Source organism: Eubalaena glacialis, chromosome 10 (genome assembly GCF_028564815.1).
Source record: "Eubalaena glacialis isolate mEubGla1 chromosome 10, mEubGla1.1.hap2.+ XY, whole genome shotgun sequence".
Taxonomy (NCBI): domain Eukaryota; kingdom Metazoa; phylum Chordata; class Mammalia; order Artiodactyla; family Balaenidae; genus Eubalaena; species Eubalaena glacialis.
The window spans coordinates 4,399,004-4,422,443 of NC_083725.1; the positions used below are offsets into that span (position 1 = coordinate 4,399,004).

Here is a 23,440-nt window from a genome sequence, read left to right on the forward strand (position 1 = left end):
CAATGCTTACATTCTTCACCAACACTAAATCCCATGTTTTCTTCTTCTCTAGGCTAATTACCTCCCTTACAAATTTTCACATACTTCTCCATTCTTGCCTTTCTGTTCTGGATGGCAATATCCCTCAAAAGGACGTGCTGAGATCCTGATAAATCACCTGAGAGGTTCCTTTGAGGTCTCAATTTCACCAGCAAACCTTTAACTCACAGATCATTTAGGTAAGAATAAATTCATTCTTTTTCTTTCCAGCCAGCCTAGCTATATAACCTCCCAAACAGATAATGCCCTGGTAGCAGATGTTGGGTTGCTATCTACCCAACATCCACAGCCCTCTTTTCCAACAGAACCCAGTGTGCAGTCTAAGCCTATCACAGCGCCACCATCCCCTCCCCACCCATGACTGGTGTGGCTGGAAGCACCTGATATAATTTTGTACAGTAAGACTTGAGGGGTCGTGTGCTGATGCGCTCTGAGAAAGCCCCACAATCCCCTGGATGTTATCAAATCGAAGCACGTGCTCTGAAACTGCAACAGCCATTCTGCAGCCACAGGAGGCGTGAGGCTGAGGAAGGCAAAGTAGAAAGGTTGTGCTGAGCTATTCGATTAACCCACACCACAGGTGCCCCACTCCAAATGCTGACTGACTTTTTTCTGGACCACAATCTTATTCCAGTCATATTGGTTACTGTGTCAGCCTCTTCCTAATAGTTTGTCTATCAACTTGGCCAATGATCATAGATCTGGTGCCAGTAACCTTTTCTCTTCCAAAGAATCCCATACACTGATTTTGGTAAGATTCCCCACAAGTGGTCACCGTTTCTTTCCTTAAAATTTTTTATCAGAATACAAAGATAAAACAAGCTTACCACTCTTAAAAAAAAAAGAGAGAGAGAACTTGCGTATTATATTAAAAAGCATTAGACGTTTTTTAAAAACCTATGGAAAATGTAAAAAGGCAAAGTCCCCTGTAATTACATCCTTCAAAGATAACCACTGTTAGCAGTTCGGCATATATTGATTCATGATAATATTACAACATCTATGAAATTAGCTTCTTTTAAAAAAATATTCACATCAGGTTTTTTGATAGTGGAGAAAACAGGTAGACCGGAGTAAAAAGAAATCTGCAACCAAAACACCCTGATATAGAAGAAAGAGCGAGCGACAGACTCAGAATAAGACAGACCAATTTTCACCCTGGCCCTGCTGCACTGCCTTGAACCCTCGGCCTCACCTGACTCCCGTTTTAGGTATGGATATGAATACCTACTTCACCAGACTTTTGGGGACTTACATAAGATAATGTCCCCAAATGAGTTCTGTTGGCTTTTTGTTTGCTGGAGTTTGTTTTTCTCTACCTGCACATAAAAATCCCCTGGGGAGCCTGTGACAATGAGAATCCCAGATATCCTCAATGAGAATCTCTGGGGGTAGGGCCTGGAAATCACATCATGCAAGTGCACTGCAGAGGGAAAAGGCCCTACGCATAGTTGCTTTTATTACTGCACTGTTTAGCATCTAACACAGAACCTGGTAGCAGTGTTCAACAAACACCAGTGGGATGAATAACAAATGAAAAGTTGTATTTTAAAAACAGATTATAGTTATGTTTCAAAAAGTTTCATTAAAAAAAGCCTTCATGATGCTTATGTAAGAAAATTTCTCTCAGCAATAAAGTAGTTAGTTATTAGTTGTACTTGATACAAAGGACTGGAACTTGTTTCTATTTGAATGCGCCTACATGGTTCACTTTCCATCCTAGGACATAAATCAAGGTACACTATACGAAATTTAATTAAGAGTCAAGGTAATCTAGTTTATCTCACTAAAAAAACAACTCATGAAAATTGGATTATGGGCGATTTCGAATTCTCAAATGGCCTCCCTCCACAGACTTTACAGTTACTGTACAAAAATTTATCCCTACTTTTTATCACACAGAAAACTATTTTCTTTCAGCAGTTCATTTTAGAACAATTCAAAATACTAATTGTTAGGTACCAGCTTCAATACGCAATTTATGTGTCACTTTGATAAAATGTATGTATCTGAGAGCTCTAGGAGGATACACATCACACCAAAACGTTTACAGTGAGATTTCCCTGGACAACACAATCTCAGATTATTTTTCATTTCTTATTGTTCAAATGCATTTTAAATTTTTACAATGAATATGCACTCCCTATATAATTTTTCTTGTTATTTTAAAAAGAAAATGCAAAAGCCCAAGAATTCAGTAAGAGTAATATAATTAAGGAATCTTGAAAGGTTTTTAAGTTTTGATTTTCCAGAGTTGAAACAATATCAGATAAGTTAAAAATATGATTTTTAAATTTGGAAAAAAATTAACCCTTCACATATTATTGCCAAGAATTCTAAAGCTCTTTAACAACAACAACAAAAAAAGCATGTTTTCAAATGCTGTGAAGGACATTATTGGTTCAACTGGCAAAATGGAATACAGACAGCAGACTTGATCAAAGTATTGTATCAAAGTTAAATTTCTTTAAGCTGATAACTGTACTAAGCTTATGTAGGACAACTTCCTTGGTTCTTAGGAAATACTCACTGAAGTTTTCAGGGGTAGAGGGACATGATGTATGCAATCTGCTCTCAAAACAGTTCAGCAAAAAATACGTAGTAACAAAATGAATGAAAAAGCAAATGCTGAATAGGAGAAATGTTAAATTGATGAATCTGGGTAAAGGGTATAAGAGCTGTTCGTACAATTTTTATAATTTTTTGTAAGCTTGAAATTATTTCTAAATAAAAATTCTAATTGAAAAAAGTAACAGAAAAATATTCAAAATTGTTCTTAAGATCATCTGGACCAACTTTAAGCAAGACTTTATTGGGGGAAAAAATAGCAACATATTTAAAAATTGTGCTCATAAAAACACTCACAGCAGCACCAACCTTAAGCAAGAAATTAAATTAGCATTGTCCAGTAGATATGAGTTACATATGTTGTATTTTCTAGAAGACACATTAAAATTAGAAGAAACAGGTGAAACTAATTTTAATATATTTTACTTAGCCAATGTGTAAAATATTATCATTTCAACACAATCAATATGAAAATTATAAATGAGTTATTTTACAAGTTTTTTCATACTAAGTCTTCAAAATTTGGTGTGCATTTTACACCTACAGTACACCTCAATTCAGATGCTAAATTTTCACAAGAAATACTGGATCTGCATTTAGATTTCATAAAATGTATCAAATAGCTTAAAAAGCAGACTCATATACCAAGTTGTTTCAAACACAGTTAAATGTTTTCCAATCACCGAATAGAGTGTTTTTGAATATAAATTAGCTAAAATTAAATAAAATGGAAAGTTCATTCCTCAATCACAGTAGCCACACTGCAAGTGGCTACACTGTGGGACAGCCCAGCTTTAGAGGATGAAACAAACGCCCGCGAAAGGAGGGCCTGATTTGCCAAAACTTAGCTCATCACATTTATCAAACGATTTTAACATGGTTATGAGGTTAACAGGCTGATGTTCCTATCAGAGGCATTGGTATCTGTCCAGGTCATAATGTGACATCCCTTCCACCACCAATCAAAAATATCAGCACAAAGCTTCTTGATCCTCTGCCTCAGACGTCATATGTTGAGTTTCCTGAAAATTGACTATCAAAGGGCCCACTCATTGTAAAATGTGGTGGAATGAACTGGCTCTCAGAAGCCTCAATGTCCACTGTACAGAGTGCAGAATTTCAGCACAAATACCGTCTGAGAATCCCACATGGGAGCAGGCCCACGACTGAACTTGTCTCAGATTTAACAGAGGAAGTGACCCTGAGTACAGAGACTTTTTTTCTTTTAAACAGGTGTAAGAGATTAATTCAGTCAACACCAAGCAACACTCAAGATTTGCCAATCAATAATTCTGTGCCAAGCAATTTGATCAGGGATTTGGCTAGAATCCTTTTGGCTAATCTCAATAAGGACCATCCCAAAGCGAATCCTGATTTAGGCCATCCTCATCTAAATCAAGGCTTAGGCAGTCCTTTGCCTGAAAGCAAATAAACTAAATCAAATTATATACATACGAAGGAAATTCCGCCTCTTGGACAAAAGAAAAAACCATTTGAAAGATAATTTAGCAAGTATGGGCAAAAATACAGTTCCAAAGAAGAGAAGTTTCATAACACAGCATTCAAAAACCATTTTAGGGAAATGTCTAATTCCTACTTTCTGTCTAGCCAGACTTTCCGACTGAACAATGATGTGGGTAATAATCAAATTTAATCCACAACAGCTAATTCTGATATTGTTCATTTCTCTTTCTCTGCAGGCATCAAGTATTAATATTCCATTTAAACCTGAAAGATGTACTTTAAAATTGATGGACCCTTTTTTGTGAATTCACTAGTGCCTGAAGTTACTCATACCTCTGGGAAGTGAGGTAAAACAGTGTGAACAATGGTTTTTGACATCCTGACCTAAGAGTTAAATTCTATGTTCCATACAAAATCTTCTTCCTTCCCCTCCCAACCCAATGATCTAGCTTGCTTCCCTGCGACACCCTATTGGGGACCACAGATATAAATCTAACTAACCGCTGTGTGGAAACGAAAATAATCCTAATCTAAAAGCATGCATATATAAACATTAACTATTTCTACTTAAAACTTCTCCCCCCGCCCCCGGCCCCCCAAGAATCAAAGCTTTAAGCAGGATGAATACAAACGTTTTAAGCCGTTCCATCGGAGGTTTGTTCTTGATTAGATTTATTCTAATCGTGGAAATATTTACACATTCTGCAGAAGAACACGTTCTAACTGTGGGTTTTTATTAGAAACTTCTCAGTCAATGCCTAGGTAATCAAATCCAGTCTCACTTCTTTCTGAAATTAGCCAACCACGCAGAAATCCATTGTAATTTTTAAAATAGCGAAGGGGGGAAATAAACTACACACCCGAAACATTCCAGTCCGACAGTTCAAGCACTATTTCGAGAAGGCAAGTAAAAATAAAGTCCCACGTCTCCCTCAGGAACAGAAAGGTTTCTGTGAAGCGGCCACGTCCAGGCCACCCTGCAGGACCCACGGACCTCAGCAACCCCGCCGGACCCCGCGGCCCGACCCCAGCGAATCACCCAGGAGCCCAGGCGCTGGAACATCCTCCCGGCACACAGATGCCACGGGGTTATCAGGTGCAGAAAAACTACTTACACCAAACAAGTACGATTAGACAAGAGTCTGTACAACGTATTCACGGCCACCGCGTCCCTGCTCGCTGAAACCCACCACAAAAGGGAGCAACACCAGTAGCAGAGAGGGGTTTCCCCTTGTTTATTAGACTCAGGCAAACGGCTATATTTAACAATTCCTCCCGAAGGCCCGATGCCAGCGCGCAGGATCTGGAGCGGGAGGCACACAGGAAGGAGAGGGCACACCCGCTGCGGGCTGTGGAGCTTCTCCGGTGCAGCCCAAGAGGCGCTCGCCCCGCACCGCGGCACTCCCCCGGCGCCGAGCCGGGACGCCCGCATCCCCGCGGCTCGGCCCACCTCGCCAACAAAGGCCGCATCCGCCGCTCCCCGGTGGGAAGCCCCGGCGCCGCGCGGGGAGCGCGCTGCCCGCCCCAGCCCGGGGCCAGGGTCTGCACAGCCGCCCCCGGAGCGAGCCCAGCCGCACCGGGTCTCGGGCTGCGGGCCGCCCCGGGGCGCACGGCAAAGGCTCGCGTGGTCCCGGGGGAGGGCGGGGTGGGCGTCTGGGCCGCGCGGGGTCCCCAGAGGATGTGACGCCGCCGCGGGCGGGATGGAGGCTGGGGCGGCCGAGGCGGCCCGCCGCCCCCCGCAACCCCGATGCCTTTCATTTGGCCTCTGCGGCGTCGGAGGCAGCCCGACCTCCAGCGCTAAGAGCTGCGCCAAGCAGGGGCGGGCGGGGGAGGCGCGCCAGACCCGCTGCAGCGCCGGACCACCCCCACCGCCCCGCGCAACGCGCCCCCCGCCCGGCCCGGACCCCGCGGCCCGCCCGCCCGCAGGCCGCGCTCCCTCGCGGGCGCAGGAGAAAGGGCTCGGGCGCTCGCCCGGTGCCCACCTCAATGTAGCCGGCCAGAGCCGCGGCGGGCGCCGTGAGCCCGAGCAGCAGCAGGACCAGGAGTTTGCCCGTGGCCGCGGCGGCCGCGGTCCCGGTGGCCGCCATCCCTCGCCGGGTCGCTCTAGCGCTCGGCGCTCAAGCTCACACACACACACACGGACTCCGAAGCTCACCCCACCGCAACCCAGAAGCATCTGAAGACCGTTCGCCGCCGCCCCGGGGGTTTTACACCGACCGGAACTGACTTCACAAAACCACGCCCTCCATATCCAGCGCCCAATGCCGGCCCGCAGAACCGCCGCAAGACACCGCCCCTTGTTCAGCCCAGATCCAATCAGGGGACGGAAGGGCCCGCACCTCCCACCGCCCCAGCCGCGCACCCCCGCCCGGCCCCGCCCCCAGCCGCTGACGCCCCGCCCCCGCCGGGACCCCGAGGCCCTGAGACGCGGGGGTGTACGCGGGGGTGTGCGCAGGCTGGGTGGGGGCCAGCAGCTCGGCCCGGGCGGGGGCGCGCTTCGGCCTCTGGAACCGTGCACGGTTGTCTGCCCGCAATGCGCCCGTCTGTTCGCCTGCAGCGGCCTGATACGGACACGCCCCACTCCCTGCCCCTGCGGGGTATTTTCCAGATTCCTCTGGGTACCGCCCTCTTTGGGGTTCTGAAAATGATTTTATTAAAAACAGGATTAAAAAAAAAACCAGGATGAATTGTTCCGAGTCCAGGCAGGTTTGCAGAAGGCCCTCCCCCCGGGCAGAGGAAGGGCTGCCATGAGGCAGCTTTCCTCTGCTTCGACCCCGCGCAGGGCGCGCCCCTTCCTAGCGCGCTGCCGGCCCGGAGCCGGCTTCGCCCTTTCCTCGCCGCTCCGCTCGGCCGTGTTTCCACGCTTTTGACCTCTGTTTATTAGGCCTCATCCTTCCTGTTCCTTCCCAGTGGCCACTAGAGCCCGGGATAGCTTCCTCCCACTGGAGACCAGTAGTGCAAGGACAACGTTGACCTCAAAGCCCAGGTCCCCTTCCTCGTGTATTTTAGGAAAAGATCATTTTTCTTTTTTTCTCCAGTTTAAGATCACTAGCAAGAGACCTGCTTCTCTCTGCCTTCTTGCTCCGCTGCGTTTCCACTTTCAGTCGGGAAACATTCTGCTGCCCGGGTTCACAGCTGGCACGGCCTCGCCGCGGCCGGGGCGCCTCCGGCTTTGTTTCCTTTCAATAGCCGCGAGATTTATGGACCACCCTCTGCATAGTCCTTGCTAGTTTCCAGATGAATAAAGAACAGGGTCTCTACCCCAGGAAACAGACACAGTAAAAAGGGAGACACAGCGTCCACGGAGTACACGCAGAGTGCAGCAACGAGGAGAACGCTGGATTTTCCAGCCCCGCTGCGTGACGTGCCCATTCCTGTGGTTGAACAGGCTCTACCCCATTCCCCAGAGACAGCCGGCCCGTTTCCACTGCAGAGCTCTCCCCATGCCTGCACTGTCCTCGCTCCAATATTTACCTGTTGAAAACCTTTTCATCTTCCTCTGCTCGCTTGGAGGTAAAATCATCTGCTTCTGAATACCCAGAGCGCTATTCCCCACTCTGGCAGTTGCTCCCCTAGTTATTTCCAAAGCTCTCCTGCCACTGACAAGGCATGGGTATGTAATACTGCAGGGCCCCTCACCCCGGACACCCCAACACGTGTTTGTGCAGCATCACTGAAACCAGTTCTGCTGGGTTCTGGTCCTAGTTCAACGGTTGCTGTGGACTGAAGTGTATCCTCTCCAACATTCACATATGTTGAAGCCCTGACCCCCAATATGATGGTATTAGGAGATGGGGCCTTTGGGAGGTAATTAGGATTAGATGAGGTCATGAGGGTGGGGGCCCTCAAGAGGGGATTAGTGCCCTTATAAGAAGAGACCAGAGAGCTTGTTTCCACCATCCACCCACCCCCATCCACACGAGGACGCAGAGAGAAGGCCAGGAAGAGAGCCCTCATCATCGGGAAACCAAGCCGACCAGCACCGTGCTCTTGGACTTCGCAGCCTCCAGAATTGTCAGAAAGAAAGTCCTGTTGTTTAAACCACCCAGTCTGTGGTATTTCGTTATGGCAGCCGGAGCTGACCGGCGTAGCTGTATAACTATGGGCAAGCCCTTCATCATGTGGACTATCTTTCCTCCCCTGACAAGTGTAAATATTAAACGCCTGTCTTACTTTCCCAATTTGTGTGATTCAATGAAGAATGAATGTACAATAGAGAAAAGCATGAAGTGCAATTTTCTGTGAAAATATGCATGAAACAGTACCAAGTGACTGTGAAAGTCCTAATTCTGTTGTGGAGCCTTGTGGATGTGTCCTACAGACCCTCTGGGACCTGTTTCCTTGCCCACAAAATCAGGGACTCAACTCAGGGACGTCTAAATTTCTATGAATCTAAATGCTAAGAGAAAAGCAAGTGAAATTCCCCAGGTTCGGAGCAGTGGCCCCAATATTCATGCTTTTGGGACTGTGTATGCAAGGGTGAACTGTAATACCATGGAATAGGGCAAGGAAATGTAGAAAAATGACCTGGGGGTTTTCTATCTAAAATTATTTATGTCCTGGGGACTTCCCTGGTGGCTCAGTGGTTAAGACTCCATGCTTTCAATGCAGGGAGGATGGGTTTGATCCCTGGTCAGGAAACTAAGATCCCACATGAAATAAATAAATTAATTTAATTAAATTAAAACCTTAATATGTTTAAATTAATTAATTAATTAATTAAAATAGGTCCTGAAAGACGTTTATTTGCATTTTCAGGTCACTGAAGGATCATTAATAAAAGTTTGTTGCCCTATTCATCAACGTTCTTGACTTTAAAATGTTACTCTCTTTTTATTAAGTGACACTCACAGGAGCATACTTAGTCTTGCAGTTCTCAAACAATGATTTTTCATCCTAAATATGTTCACATCAGTGACCAAGTCATTTGAAGAGTACTATGTATTCACTTCATTACCCTTTGTTCACAAAAGGAAAAGGCCTAAAATAACCTCCTGTTTCTCCTCTCTTCTTAAGAATCAGACTTTCTCGTAAAAGAGTTATCTTTCACGTACACTTAAGATGTGTGCATTTCATTGTTGGGGAAAAAAAGTAGTTTATGTCCCTAAATGTATCCTTATATGAGCAGCACCCACTCATCCATTTGACACTTATTCAGGTGAGTTAAATCCAGGTAGAGCAGCTGCTCCCAAATCAGGATGCTTTTCAGAATCAACTAAGAAGTTTTATAAAAGGCAAATTCCTAAGCTCCTACCTTGGAAATTTTGAATCACTAGACTAAGGTGACATAAGGGATTCAATATACATTTTTTTTAAAGCTGTCCAGGGAATTCTAGTCCACTAATACTTCTGAGCGCTTGATTCTTGAACATCATGGGTCAGTAAAACAAAATTTTTAAAATTGGAGTAGCATTTAAAGTTACCAGTGTTTCCAGACATAGACAACAGACTTGTGGTTGCCAAGGGGGAGGGAGGATGGGGGAAGGATGGATTAGGAGTTTGGGATTAGCAGATGCAAACTATTATATATAGAATGGATAAACAACAAGGTCCTACTGCATAGCACAGGGAACTATATTCAATAGCCTATGACAAACCATAAAAAAGAATGTATACATATGTATAACTGAATCACTTTGCTGTACAGCAGAAACTAACACAACATCGTAAATCAACTATATGTCAATTAAAAAATTAAAAAATAAAAAAATTACCAGTGTTTTAGTTTTCTAAATAAAACATTGACACAACTGTGTGTTATCACCACTGTTTCATTAAAGAAAGAACATTTAACAACAACAAAAAGTAAGAATGGTCATCATTTTACAATTTAAAAGACGGATACAATGTAAATTTTTGACAACTCACTACATTGCCTTTTTCTCATCACAAATCAGAATGGTGAATACTTTATAATGGAATGGTCCTGCTCTAATGCAGGTGTTGGAACAATGTAGTATGGGACATGAATATGAACTGGTTATAAGCTTGGCCTTGGCTTATAACTGGTAGCCTTTAAATATACCATACCCAGAATGTATCCTCTCACCCCCAAACCCACCACACCATCCATGACTGACTCAGTACTTAAGACTTTGTTCCAGTATCACCTGCTCATGGAAGTTTTCTACTCTCCCCCTTCTCCTCCAAGGCTGAGCTGATACACCTCCTTTGTGTTCCCCAGAACATTCTGTACATACCTCTGACATACTGTTTGTAAACTAAACATTAGTGATTTATTTTCTTTATTGTCTCCTTAATTACATCATGAGTCCCTTGAGGGGAGGAGTCATGTTTGGTTCACTTCTGTATCTCTACAGAGTGGTTGCACTTAATAGACATTCAAAAAAATATTTGCTGAAGGAACACATAACTAAATGAGCTTTACACTCTGGCAGAGAGGATAAAACTTGTGCATGCATAAGTATACTACTAAGTGGAAAGTCATAAACGGCCCAAGAGAACTGTCTGTGCTTTTTAAGGAATAAATTGGGGGAAGAAGTTGGTTACATCTGGCTGAGGACAGCAGGCAAGTATCATAGAAGAGATTATATCTGAGCGTTCCTGTGAATATACAAAGGATGTCCAGGAGAGGACAAAAAGCATGGAAGGAACAATGCGAGCAAAGGCATGGCGTTGGAAAAACACAAGGCATGTAAGGGAACATGTGAGTATTTCATTTCTTTGGAGGACAGGGTTTGTAATAAATAGCAAAGGTAAGATGGTTGGTCAGTTTACCTAAAAGATACTGGGGAGCCATAGAAATCTTTGGAAAAAAGATATAATTAGAGTTGGCTTTAGGCAAATTGAGTGTGACAGCCATATGAGGTATGAAGCAGAGTCTAGAGGCAAGGAGGCCAACTAGGAGCCTATTGTGATATCAGGGAAAGAGTGATTGTGGGCAGAATGAAGAGAGATGCAGTGGGACTGGAAAGGAGGAGAAGAGGAGGAGGAATAAAAGGAACTTCATGTTTCCAAACATGGTGCCTGGGAGAATATGGTAAGGACAATGCCATTGGCAGAAATGGGGAAAAGATAATGGGGATAGGGGAGTGGAGTTGACGAAATGCCAACAACATCTCCAGCATGAGATACACGGTCATTACTTGGGAAAGAGCTCAGAGAGAGTTTGGAACTAGGATTAGAATTTGGGGATTTACCTACCCCAAAGTGGTTAAAACCATAAGACAGCCAATGGGGACAGCAACAAGAGAGGTAGAAAGAAACCCAGAATGATATATTATTTTTCTGTTTAACCTATGTTTATCATCACAGCATAGAGTCAAAAGCTAGAAAAGGCCAAGTAGGATGAGGACTAAGAAAGCATCACTGAACTTGGAGATCATAGAACCTGGTCACTGGTCATTTCTTTGTAAGTTGTAAAGCTACATGTAGGAAGTAAAGGTTTAAGTGGCTGGTGAGGTAGAGCTAACAAGCACAGTCATATCCTCCAAGATGTTTCCTGATGAAAGAGCGAGCTAGTGGAGCAGCTCTTGTGGGGTACGGGTAGAGAGTTTTGTTGTTGTTTTTGTTGCTGTTTGCCATTGATAAGAAGCCACTGTGCGGGGGAAGAGGAGTTGCCTGGTGGTCTAGTAGTTAAGATTCCGCACTTTCACTGCCGTGGCCCGGGTTCAATCCCTGGATGGGGAACTGGGATCTCACAAGCCAGGCAGTGCAGTCAAAATAAAAAATAAACAAACAAAAAAAACCCAAGAAACCACTGGGGAAGGGGAGAAATTGACAGTGCAAGAGAGACCATTCAGATTTGTAAGATGAGCATCATCCTCATTTTGCAGATGAGGAAACCAAGGCTCAGAGAGGTTAAATAACTTGCCCACAACCAAAACCGGTAACCAGCAGAGAAGGAAATTGAATCTTGGTTTGTGTGACTCAGAAACTTAAGGTCGTCTGCTCACATCATGCTAACCAACTCTCTAGCAGGTATCAGAAAACATTCGTCTAATAAGTCCCTCCATGGATACGTGGAAAATGTATCAATGGCTGACCATTCTTTCTGCTTCCATTTTTTTTTTTAAGAGGGAAGGATTATTTATTTATTTATTTATTTATTTATTTTTGGCTGTATTGGGTCTTCGTTTCGTGCGAGGGCTTTCTCTAGTTGCGGCAAGCAGGGGCCACTCTTCATCGCGGTGCGGGGGCCACTCTTCAAAGCAGTGCGCGGGCCTTTCACTATTGTGGCCTCACTTGTTGCGGGGCACAGGCTCCAGACGCGCAGGCTCAGTAGTTGTGGCTCACGGGCCTAGTTGCTCCATGGCATGTGGGATCCTCCCAGACCAGGGCTCGAACCCTTGTCCCCTGCATTGGCAGGCAGATTCTCAACCACTGCACCACCAGGGAAGCCCCTCTGCTTGCATTTTAAGGTAGCTTTGTGATATTCTGTAAAATCACACTTCTATTCATAAACAGAGAAGCCACTCTACAAAATGTAACTCAAGAGGAATTAGAAAGTTCTCTAGCTGTCTCTTATTTCTCTCCTGCTTAGAAGGCTTCCATGTTCCCTTTGCCACTGATGTTGAACAGGTGGCATCACTTCTCAGAGGGACGCTCTATAAGAAGCAGAACAGGTTTAACCTTGCATGATTTTCACCTTCACCACATGAGTAGGTAATTAAGATTTAAATATTTTAACTTATAAAGACTTTCTTATACCTCCTACTGGTCTAAATTAAAACAGGATCTGGTTTTCAAACAAGTCAAATAGACAAAAATATCAAGTACTTAAAATCAGTACAGGGCACCCAAATTTGATAATGCCAGAGCAGGGTCTAGACATAAGAAAGAATCTGGCACTGGAGTCTTCATGGAAATATCTTTTGTTTTCAAAGATAATATCGGTTTAACTGATTACAATCTGGGTATGTAGGTGTGGCTGAAATACAGTGCTTGAAAAATAACTTTAAACACACTACACATATGCTACGCTTTGTTTTGCTGGTCAACTGGTTGACAGGCTTGAAGCAAACAAGTTCTGTAAGGTCTAAAACTTATACAGTTTTGGGTGTCCTCATAAAGACAAACGTTAAATTTTCAGAGTCTCTGCGGAGGCCTCAGGGGAGCCCAGGGCAAAAGAGTGATCGCAGAGCTTAATTAACTCTGCAGAAAAGCTGCCTCTGGCTGCAAATCACTTTTGGAGGAGTTGTTATTACATGTGGCCCTGCCTATTTACCTTCCTTTATTTCCTGTTGTTCCTGAGTCTTCATTTGAAAGGAGCCATCCCATTCCTTGTATTTGGGCTGTTCTGCCTCTATGCTATGGCTATTTTCTCAGCTGCCCATAATGATGCCACATTTTTTTTACTGTTCTTGTTTGGTGCTTCTTCGAATGATTTCCTCTGCCTTCAGTGTGGAAAATATAAAATGATGATAAAAACCTCAGCGCTGGAAACTGCTTGCACTAAAAGTTCTTATTGTTGGTGACTTCTACATGGTACTTGCTTTTCAGACAAGCCGATGTGAAATTACTCAGCTTGAGAAGCCCCAAATCAAAGAGTTTGAATATATTTGGGGCATTTTTCTACCCTGTACAGAAGTCCTTTCATAATGGCTGTAACAGAGGATGGAGAAACTCACAGTTCTATGATTAGAAATTTTGTCTTGTGGATGGACCTAGAGACCGTCATACAGATTGAGTAAGTCAGAAAGAGAAAAACAAATATATAATTTCACTTACATGCGGAATCTAGAAAAATGGTACAGATGAACTTATTTGCAAAGCAGAAATAGAGACACATGTAGAGAACAAACGTATGGATACCAAGGGGGGAAGGGAGGGTGGGATAAATTGGTAGATTGGGATTGACATATATACACCACTATGTATAAAATAGATAACTAATGAGAACCTTCTGTACAGCACAGGGAACTCAGTGCTCTGTGATGACCTAAATGGGAAGGAAATCCAAAAAAGAGGGGATATATGTATACGTATAGCTGATTCACTTTGCCGTACAGCAGAAACTAACACAACATTGTAAAGCAACTATACTCCAATAAAAATTAATTTAAAAAAAAAAAGGAAAAGAAAAAAAAGAAATTTTGTCTTTATTCGGCTAATCTTCATCATGTATGTGAAGATGGCTCTCATCTCCCATTCTGCCCCCCACTCCAAAGTCTTTTCTTTAATGTAAACAGACTCATTTCTGTAACCATTTTACATGCAACATTGTTACCAGACCTTCTTACCTTCTTTACACCTCTCTATAAATTCCAATTTACTAATCAGCCTCTAAAAATGTAGACTCCAAAACTGAGCACCATATTTCACGTCCTATATAGAGCATAATGTTGTTTTTCTGGACAGCGTGCATTTCATTAATACACGCTAACATTTCCTGATGAGATATCAATACCAAAGTCACATAAAAATTCATTTGGTGGATATTTATTCAGCACCTACAGCATACCATGTGTCAATCAATACTTTACTTGGGATATAAAGTGAAACAAGATAGGCTTCTTGTTCTCAAGTTGCTTAATAAATAAAAGCTGTCTGTTCAACGTCAAAGAGTGTGATGATAACAGGGAAAACTTCCCAAAGAAGATGCTTTAACTGAGTTTGAAAAGATAGGAGTCACCTGGACAAAGAAGGCAGCTATGGCTAGCCAAGGCATTGGTCTGGGTATGGACAGGGAAGCATAAGGAGGCATGACACCACAGGGGAGCAACAGGAGAAGAGGGGTCACAAGAAATAAGGATACTCACTAAAGATTTTAAACTTTCTCTTGGCAGATCTGGGGAACCACTAACTGATGGTCAGATTTGCATTTTAGGAAGATCACTTTGTCAGATTCATCAGATCAGGAGACTATTGAAATCATCCAGGGAAGACACAATGAGAGCCCAAACTAGGGCAGAAGAAGTAGAAATGCAGAGGAGAGTGACACAGGGATCCGAAAGTGCCCCACTCAATGACGTGTGGGATACAGAAGAAATGCACACTGGGGAAAAGGGCCTAATAGCAGATAGCAAGTTGTTAAAGCAGGGACTTTAGACAGATGAATTTTAGGGTTCGAATCCCTGCTGTACAATTTCTGGTTGTGTGACCTTAAATTATTTAATTCCATCAAAGCTCGGAATTCTCTTTGCAAAATAGGATACTATCACCTTTTTAGCAGGGATCTTACAAAGACTAAATGGAATAATGGATAAAGTGCTTACCTGTTTAGCTCAATGCACATGATAAGTTCTTGATACAAGACAGCAGGTAATTGTGGCTGGCTGTTTATGGTGGTGGTGATCATGCTACTGCAATTCGGCAAGATAGAGAATTCAGGAGGAGGAGCAAGTTTAGGGGAAGAGCTAATGATATTACAATAGTAGCTCATATTTGTATAGTGCTTTTCCATTTTCGAATGTCTCTTGTATCCATTATCTCATTTCATGTTCAAAAGAACCCTGCAAGTCTCACTTTCATTTCCAGGACAATTCATTTCTAGGACTCCATCCTAGGAAAATAATCCAAAATGAGAATAAATGATGGAAAAATGCTTATGAGATATGGTAAATTTTTTAAAGATGAGAATGCAAAGTTGTATATGTAGAATAATTTCAATTACATATTTAAAATAGACTGGAAGAAAATGAACCAAAATATTACTTTTTTCTAGAGAGTGGGATTATAAATGATTTTTAAATTCTTCTTAATATATTTCTGTGTTTTTCAAATGTTGTATAATGGATATGTATTACTTTTACAATGGAGGGAGGAATGATGCCCTTTTCTTTTGTTTTCCATTGTCTTATTAACAATGTTTTGTTAAGTAGATAGGTTAGTCATTATTATTTTCTTTGTTTTATAATACTAAGACTTCTGTCAATAATAATAACTATAACTAACACTTACATAGCACTTACTACATGCCAGGCATTGTTCTAAGCATCTTAATAAATATTAAGTTTAGGCATGAGTTTAGAATTTATTAGAATTATCCCATTTTTATGTTTTTGGCTGTAAATAATAGAAATGTCTACTTAATACAGCTTAAACAAAAATAGTATTTATTGGCTTATGTAACTGGAAAAATCTAGAGGTGAAAACGTAGAGATGAGGCATGGTTCCAATCCGGACTGCAGCTCACGTCTCTGTGATTCTCCTGGTCCTCCTCGTCTGTCAGCTTCATCCACAGGCTAACAGTGAGGCGTCTGTGATAGTTTTTGATCCTGTGCTACATCTGCTCAGGAAATTGTCCAGGAGAAAAGACAGCTTCTGCCTCAGGCTTCCAAACGAAGAGTCCTGAGATTCTCTGGTCGGACAACTTAGGTCACATACCCACTCCTGACTCAATAACTGGGGTGTGGGGTGGGAAGAGGGGCAAAAATAAAATGTGCTGAGTGTCTTAAGTCAACCAGGACGGCCAAGGAATTGGAAGTGGGGGGAGATGGGGGAGGGGTGTTAACAGAATGAAAATCACATAGGAAGGGAAAATAGGGGGAAGGATACTGAGTAGGAAATAGACAATATCGATTACTTTATTTCTCAACATTCAGTTTAGGTTGGATCTTACTGCCAAGTTAGCTACAAATTTCATCTTTCCTCCTTCCCAGCTGTCCTTCCTGGGATCCTTATTTTGGTTCTCTATTTGTTATTCTGTGCATCATTGAATAGATGTTGATAAAGTAGTCTATGAAACCCCTCAGCTTTAAATCACCTGAAAACCCTCTGAATTGAAGGTAAGATGTAGAACAAGCTATATGCCATGATTTTTTCTTTGTCTTATATTGACAATATTTGCGTGTTGTTTCAATTAAGAAATGTCAGAGAGTGAGCCCAGGCAGCTTCTTCGGCGGAGCCTCACAGGGTAAGAGGTGCTTGGTGGGACCCCAAGGTCTATTTCTGGTTTTTTGTTTGTTGTTGTTTTGTTCTGTTTTTTATATAAAAGCTTTGAGTTGTAGTTCACATACCATTCAATGTGCCCATTTAAAGTGTACAATTCAATAGTTTTTAGAAAATTCACAGAATTGTGCACTTATCACCATAATCAATTTTAGAGCATTTTCATTATACCCAAAAGGATCACTGTACCCATTAGTAGTCACTCCCTGTTTCCTGCCCCCGCTTCCTCCTCCCAGCCTTAGGCAACCACTGGTTTACTTTCTGTATCTATAGATTTGCCTTTTCTAGACATTTCGTGTAAATGGAATCATAAAATATGTGGTCTTTTACAAATACCATGTGATATCACTTATATGTGGAATCTAAAATACGACACAAATGAACATATCTACGAAACAGAAACAGACTCACAGACATAGAGATCAGACTTGTGGTTGCCAAGCGGGAGGGGGGGAGGGGAGGGTTGGACTGGGAGTTCGGCATTAACAGATGCAAACTATTATTTATAGGATGGATAAACAACAAGGTCCTACCATATAGCACAGGGAACTATATTCAATATCCTGTGATAAACTATAATGGAAAAGAATATGGAAAAGAATGTGTGTGTATATATATATATATATATATATATATATATATATATATCTGAATCACTTTGCTGTACAGCAGAAATTAACACAACATTGTAAATCAACTATATTTCAATAAAATTTTTAAAAAATAAAATAAAATATGTGGTCTTTTGTGACTGGCTTCTTTCTCTAAGCATCATGTTTTCAAGCTTAAGCTAACCATGTTGCAGCATGTATCAGTGCTTCATTTCTTCCTAGTGCCAGATAATATTCCATTATATGGATAGACCACATTTCAATTATTCGTTCATCAGTTGATAGATAGTTAAGTTGTTTCCACTTTTAGACTATTATGAATAATACTTTTATGGATATTTGTGCACAAGTTTTTGTGTGGACCTATGTTTTTATTTCTCTTGGGTATATACTTAAAAGTAGAATTTCTGGGCTTCCCTGGTGGCGTAGTGGTTAAGAATCCGCCTGCCAATGCAGGGGAAACATGTTCATGCCCTGGTCCAGGAAGATCCCACATGCCACGGAGCAACTAAGCCCGTGTGCTTCAACTACTGAGCCTATGTTCTAGAGCCCGTGAGCCACAACTACTGAGCCCACGTGCCACAACTACTGAAACCTGTGCACCTAGAGCCCATGCTCCACAACAAGAGAAGCCACCGCAATGAGAAGCCCGCGCACCGCAACAAAGAGTAGCCCCCGCTTGCCGCAACTACAGAAAGCCCCCACGTGCAGCAACGAAGACCCAACGCAGCCAAAAATAAATAAATAAATTTATTAAAAACAAAAAAAACCCACCTTGTTTATTTAAAAAAAAAAAAAAAAAGTAGAATTCCTGGCCCATATGGTAGTCCACTGTTTTGCAGGTCAGAAATTTTATTAGAACCCTTCAAGTACTATCTTTAGGTAACCAAACTCAAAAGAGATTGCTAGGGACTTCCCTGGTGGTCCAGGGGTTAAGACTCCACACTTTCACTGGGGGGGGGGCACAGATTGGATCCTTGAGTGGGAGGGAACTAGGATCCCACGTGCCGTGCGGTGTGGCCAAAATTTAAAAAAAGAGAGAGAGAGAGACTGCCATGTAGAACTAGAAGATAATACATCAATTGACAGTGGCATTACTATTTTCAGGGGACCAGGTCACTCATGCTAACTGCTTGGAGAACCTCCTTTCCAACGTCAAGGTATATGAGAAACTGAAAATTACTGCATTTAACTTTTAGTTTAGTACTCACAACAACTCTCTGAGGCTTAGAGAGACTAGATAATTTGTTCCGGGTTACATAGAAAATAGATGGAAACAACAGGATTGCAACTCATGTCTGCCTCTTTCCAGAACTGTCTGTCTTAAATACTAGACTAGACTCATACTGCTCAAATGCCACCAAATATTTAACTGTCCACTTGTTGGAAATGAGTTGTTTCCAATGTTTTCACCCACAGCACTAGTCCTTCTGCAAATGTCTACTTGAAATAAGTATGTGCGCTCAGTAGTTTTATTCTCAAAAGGTGACCTGGTATCCAAATTCTGGACATGTCTTTATGTGGCTCTGTCTCTACTGACTTTTTATGAGAAGTTGTTCCTGATCACATTTGCTGGCACACCTCCTTAAAAGCACAGTCAGCTGCATTCAAAACAGCTCCTGGATGCCTGCCCTACAGGGACTTTTGATGATCTCTGTACTATTTGGAGATAAAAAGGGTTCAGCGTCCAGCAGTCCAAAAACATAGTCTAAATCAGCTTTTAAATCCCTCGTTACATTTTACAAGATGGAGGCCGCTGAAGACTTGAGTTGTTTCCAGATATACTCCAGTAGGTCTCTCTAGGTCTCGCTCCTTTTTTGGGAATGGGTTGCAGACCAGACGAGGCGCCGTGTGGTGACTAACCCGCCATCGTGGCCTCAGCTGTAGCTCATCTTGGAACAACCAGCTTTACAGATCTTTTGAGAAAACCAGGGTTGTATCACCTGTACTTGGCTGGTATTCACACACTAAATTACACAGCCATGGTAAAATATTATGAAATCAAGACTCACTTTGAGAAGTTTTGTTAAATTTGTTAGATGTGACAGTGGTATTGTGGTTAGGTGAGAAAAAAAGATTTTCCTTTGAGATGCATACGAAAAAAATATATCTAAGGGTGAAACTGAAGAATAAGAGGTTGCCCGTAAATGAAGAGCCTGTGAGAGGCAGACGGAATTGAATACTTGATATAAGTAATTTAAAATGCATAACTGTTACTCAAATCATTGAGATTTGACTATGGATGCAACCTTTCAGATCTGATAGAAATTATTTACACTGAAGTGCTCAGAGAACAGTCAAGATAAATGATAAGGCAAACGTATCAACTGCCATATTTGGTGAGGATAAGTGATACTTGAACATCACAGGATTGAGTTAACATCATCAAAGAGAAAGTTTGTAACAGTTTCAAGTTGTAAAGACTGATGTAAGGGGGAATAACCTATCCTTGCAAGCGAAGTTATTCTTGTAATGGTTGTTTATTTTCTCTTTTACTCTTGGTTTCTGCCCTAGATAGATTAATGTTGAAGCTTTCAGGATCTATGAGGTTGAATTTACAGTGACAAAGGGTGCAAATCGGCCTCAGGATTCTCACCTTTGAGAAAAGGTAAAGAATGGCTTTCTCATTCTTCATCATGCCATTTTGCTTAGTTCTTTAAAAAGAAATTTGGGCTGTTCAATCCTGTGTTCGGCTGTTTTCTATCACTCAGCTATAAGTCAATTCTAATTTGAGTTCAGAGGTGATTGATGAAAATCAAAGTCAACTCTCAACCATCATCTACTTTTTGTGTTATCTGTGACCTCTTAGTTCCTCAACCTGCTAACCCCCTTTTGTGCCATTCCTTTGAGGAAATGCAAGGACATTTTTTTGAAGTCAATTTTACCGCTCTTGAGAAATTCTGGCAAAAGGAGATTAGGGAGTGAGGAAAGAAAAGAAAAAAAAGTGAGACAGAAAATCGTGGTGAGGCAATTAATTAAAGTGAACTTTGGGGATTGTTTGTGGCTTTCCATTATTTAAGTTCCACTTCTTATCAAAAATGAATACAGTGCCATTTGGCTTCTGTATGCTTAGTAAATACCTCAAAACTTCCTTAGAGTTAGTGGCTATTCTGCCTGCTACTAAGCCACTTTGAACCATTGAGCATTGAGCAACAATAAAGAAAACTGGAAATTCTTAAGCCATTGCTGACACCTGAAACATTAACAGGCTATAGTTACCAAATTCCTGGTCCAAAGATGTTCTATATTTGTGTGGTGATTATATATTCTAAAGCTAAGGCATATGATCAGATGAGATGAAATATTTTAAATCAGAGCAGTTAACCACAACACATACTTGACAGTTAAAATATTATTTTCCCATTCTACACCTTGTTCTTAATTGCTTTCATTGTTGTGTCTTGAGCAGCCTTGACCTTAACAAACCCTTCCATTAAGATAGAAACCAAAACAAAGAACATGTGTTAAATAGGAAGAAAACATGTAAAGACAAATAGTCAAATAACTGGAAATCACGGTGCTTAGATATTTAATATTCTTCAGCAATGTTAGTCATTATTTTTAATAAACAATTTTTTCGAACAGTTGTTAGGCCATTTTTAAAAACTGGCTTACAATTGTGGCAGATCTGATTTGCAAGAACAAAAGAGAGAAAAGCAATCTTGCTATATTCAGCACTAGGAAGATTATTCTTATTGTGTTCAATTTTGGTTTTCCTAATTGAAGAAGGTTGTGCACAACTTGGGAAGAGTCCCAGAAAGTCAACCAAAACATTCAGAGGCTAGAAAAGAAGGCATATGGAATTCAGCTTCCAGAAATACTCACGCAAATGGAAAATAATGAATGTTCAAATGTATTCACCATAGCATTATTTATGACAAAAGATTGGAATCTACCTAAAAGTTCATCATTATGAGACGGGGTAGATGAATTATAGCTCAGCTATACAATGAAATTTACTGTAGATGTAAAAAAGATTGAGGAAACTATTTTGTGTTAGGGAAAGATCTCCAAGATGTATTGTTAAGTGAAGCAAGCAAAGCACAGAACAGTGTGTGGAGTATGCTGTCATCATGTTGAACAGTAAAAGGAGAGATGATATATATTTATATCTATTTGTGTATGCATAAAAATAATCTCTGGAAGTGTATACAAGAAATCAGTGACAGGGAGTTTGGGATTAGCAGATGCAAACTATTATATACAGGATGGATAAACAACAAGGTCCTACTGTATAGCACAGGGAACTGTATTCAATATGCTGTGATAAACCATAATGGAAAAGAATATGAAAAAGAATAAATATATATGTATAACTGAGTTACATTGCTGTACAGCAGAAATTAACACAACATAAATCAACTATACTTCAATAAAATTAAAAAGAAAAAAAAAACAATGACAGTAATTGCTTTCCAAGGGTAAGCAAAAATTAGATGGATGTGAGATGTATGTGTAAAGGACTTATACCTTTTGAATTTTGATTCTTACATATGTATTACTTACTTTAAAACTAAATAGATAACTTTAAATGAACGGCAAAGAAGAAAAGATACAAAATGAAGACTGGTGAGAGAGATGAGGATTTAAATTTTGTCTACATTTACGAAGAGCCCTAAGTAACGCACCTTATCTGAGTAGCTCCATAATCAGTGTAAATTACCACATGTTAACTTAATTGCAAAGACAAACAATGAATGAATTGATTGTGCCATAATACAGTTCACTCATGATGCAAAGACATGGCCCTAATTCACAGAAGAGAAGATTGAATTAGTAACTGATTTTTTTTCCAAAATGACGAACAATTAGTCAATGAAAGAATAATACAGTTCTCTATTCCCTGGACCTCATAATGTTTGTAAAGCACTTTGTAGTTTGCAAACTGCTTTCACATATGTTATCCCATTGGATCCATCGTTACAAAAACATTATGTGGTGTACAAGACAGAAATTTCTATTTCTCATTTTACAAATGAGAAATGGAAATAAAGAGAAGTGACCACTTGCTGGTGGTCTCAACCAACATGACAGGATATCTGAAACTGGAACTGGCTTGAAAAATGAGGGAAAGACGATGGCCAAGGGCTTGCCAAGTCCCTGGACTCCTTGGAAGTACTTACAGCTTTAAATTCTTCTGCTTTTTGCCCAGAGTTATTTCTCAATTATTAATTTTTTTTGTTCTAGTTCAGAGATTTAGCTGAATTTCTGACTCATCTTGTTTCTTTATAGAAAAAGGCATAGAAACCCTTATCTTCCATCCATTCAATCTTTCCTTTTAGTGGAAGAATCATGGAAGAGAGCTGATTAGAATGCACATTCCTGACACCTCTCCCAAGATTCTGAGTAATTGGGTCTTAGGTGGAGCCTGGGAATATGTGTTTTCCGTAAGCATGTGACTATACTTAGACAGGGGGTCTGAGCATCGCCCTGAAAAATATGCACAACATGAAGTGAGATTGTTTGTAATGAGTTACTCTGTGTGGCTGATTAAAATCAAGGAGGCCGGGTAGGATAGGGAGGGTGGGAGGGAGGGAGATGCAAGAGGGAAGAGATATGGGGATATATACATGTATAGCTGATTCACTTTGTTATAAAGCAGAAACTAACACACCATTGTAAAGCAATTATACTCCAATAAAGGTGTTAAAAAAATAAAAAATGAAATATATAAATAAAATCAAGGAGGCCTCTCAGAGTCTCTTTCCGAGCTCATTATTGCTACAGAAGAGGCAAAGGCAGGGAGCTGGGAGTGATGACTAGCCTCTAGTGAGCTGAAGAGATGACAGTGGCAACAGCACACAGGGCTAATATTTGCCTAGCAATTCAGGAAAAGATTCACAGACTTAAATTAAAACTCATCAGATGTATGCCTTTCCCTCTGAAAGTCTCCAAGTATGAGACTG

General features: G+C 41.4%; 2 protein-coding genes across 6 annotated transcripts in view; one reads left to right on the forward strand and one right to left on the reverse strand.

The window, feature by feature from the left end:
- APLP2 (amyloid beta precursor like protein 2) overlaps positions 1-6,260 on the reverse strand; it is a 69,587-nt gene extending 63,327 nt beyond the window's left edge. For 4 of the 5 annotated variants that reach the window (XM_061203027.1, XM_061203026.1, XM_061203024.1 and 1 more), the window contains exon 1: positions 6,054-6,260. In XM_061203027.1, coding sequence (XP_061059010.1) covers positions 6,054-6,158 — 105 coding nt within the window. In that variant the 5' untranslated portion in view covers positions 6,159-6,260. The remainder of the gene's footprint in view (positions 1-6,053) is intronic. The other variant, XM_061203025.1, reaches the window with a different exon arrangement.
- A 4,161-nt stretch (positions 6,261-10,421) lies between these two features.
- Positions 10,422-23,440, forward strand: part of PRDM10 (PR/SET domain 10) — a 125,048-nt gene continuing 112,029 nt past the window's right edge. Inside the window, exon 1 of the mRNA XM_061202300.1 lies at positions 10,422-10,738. The gene's annotated coding sequence lies outside the window, so the exon portion shown is untranslated. The remainder of the gene's footprint in view (positions 10,739-23,440) is intronic.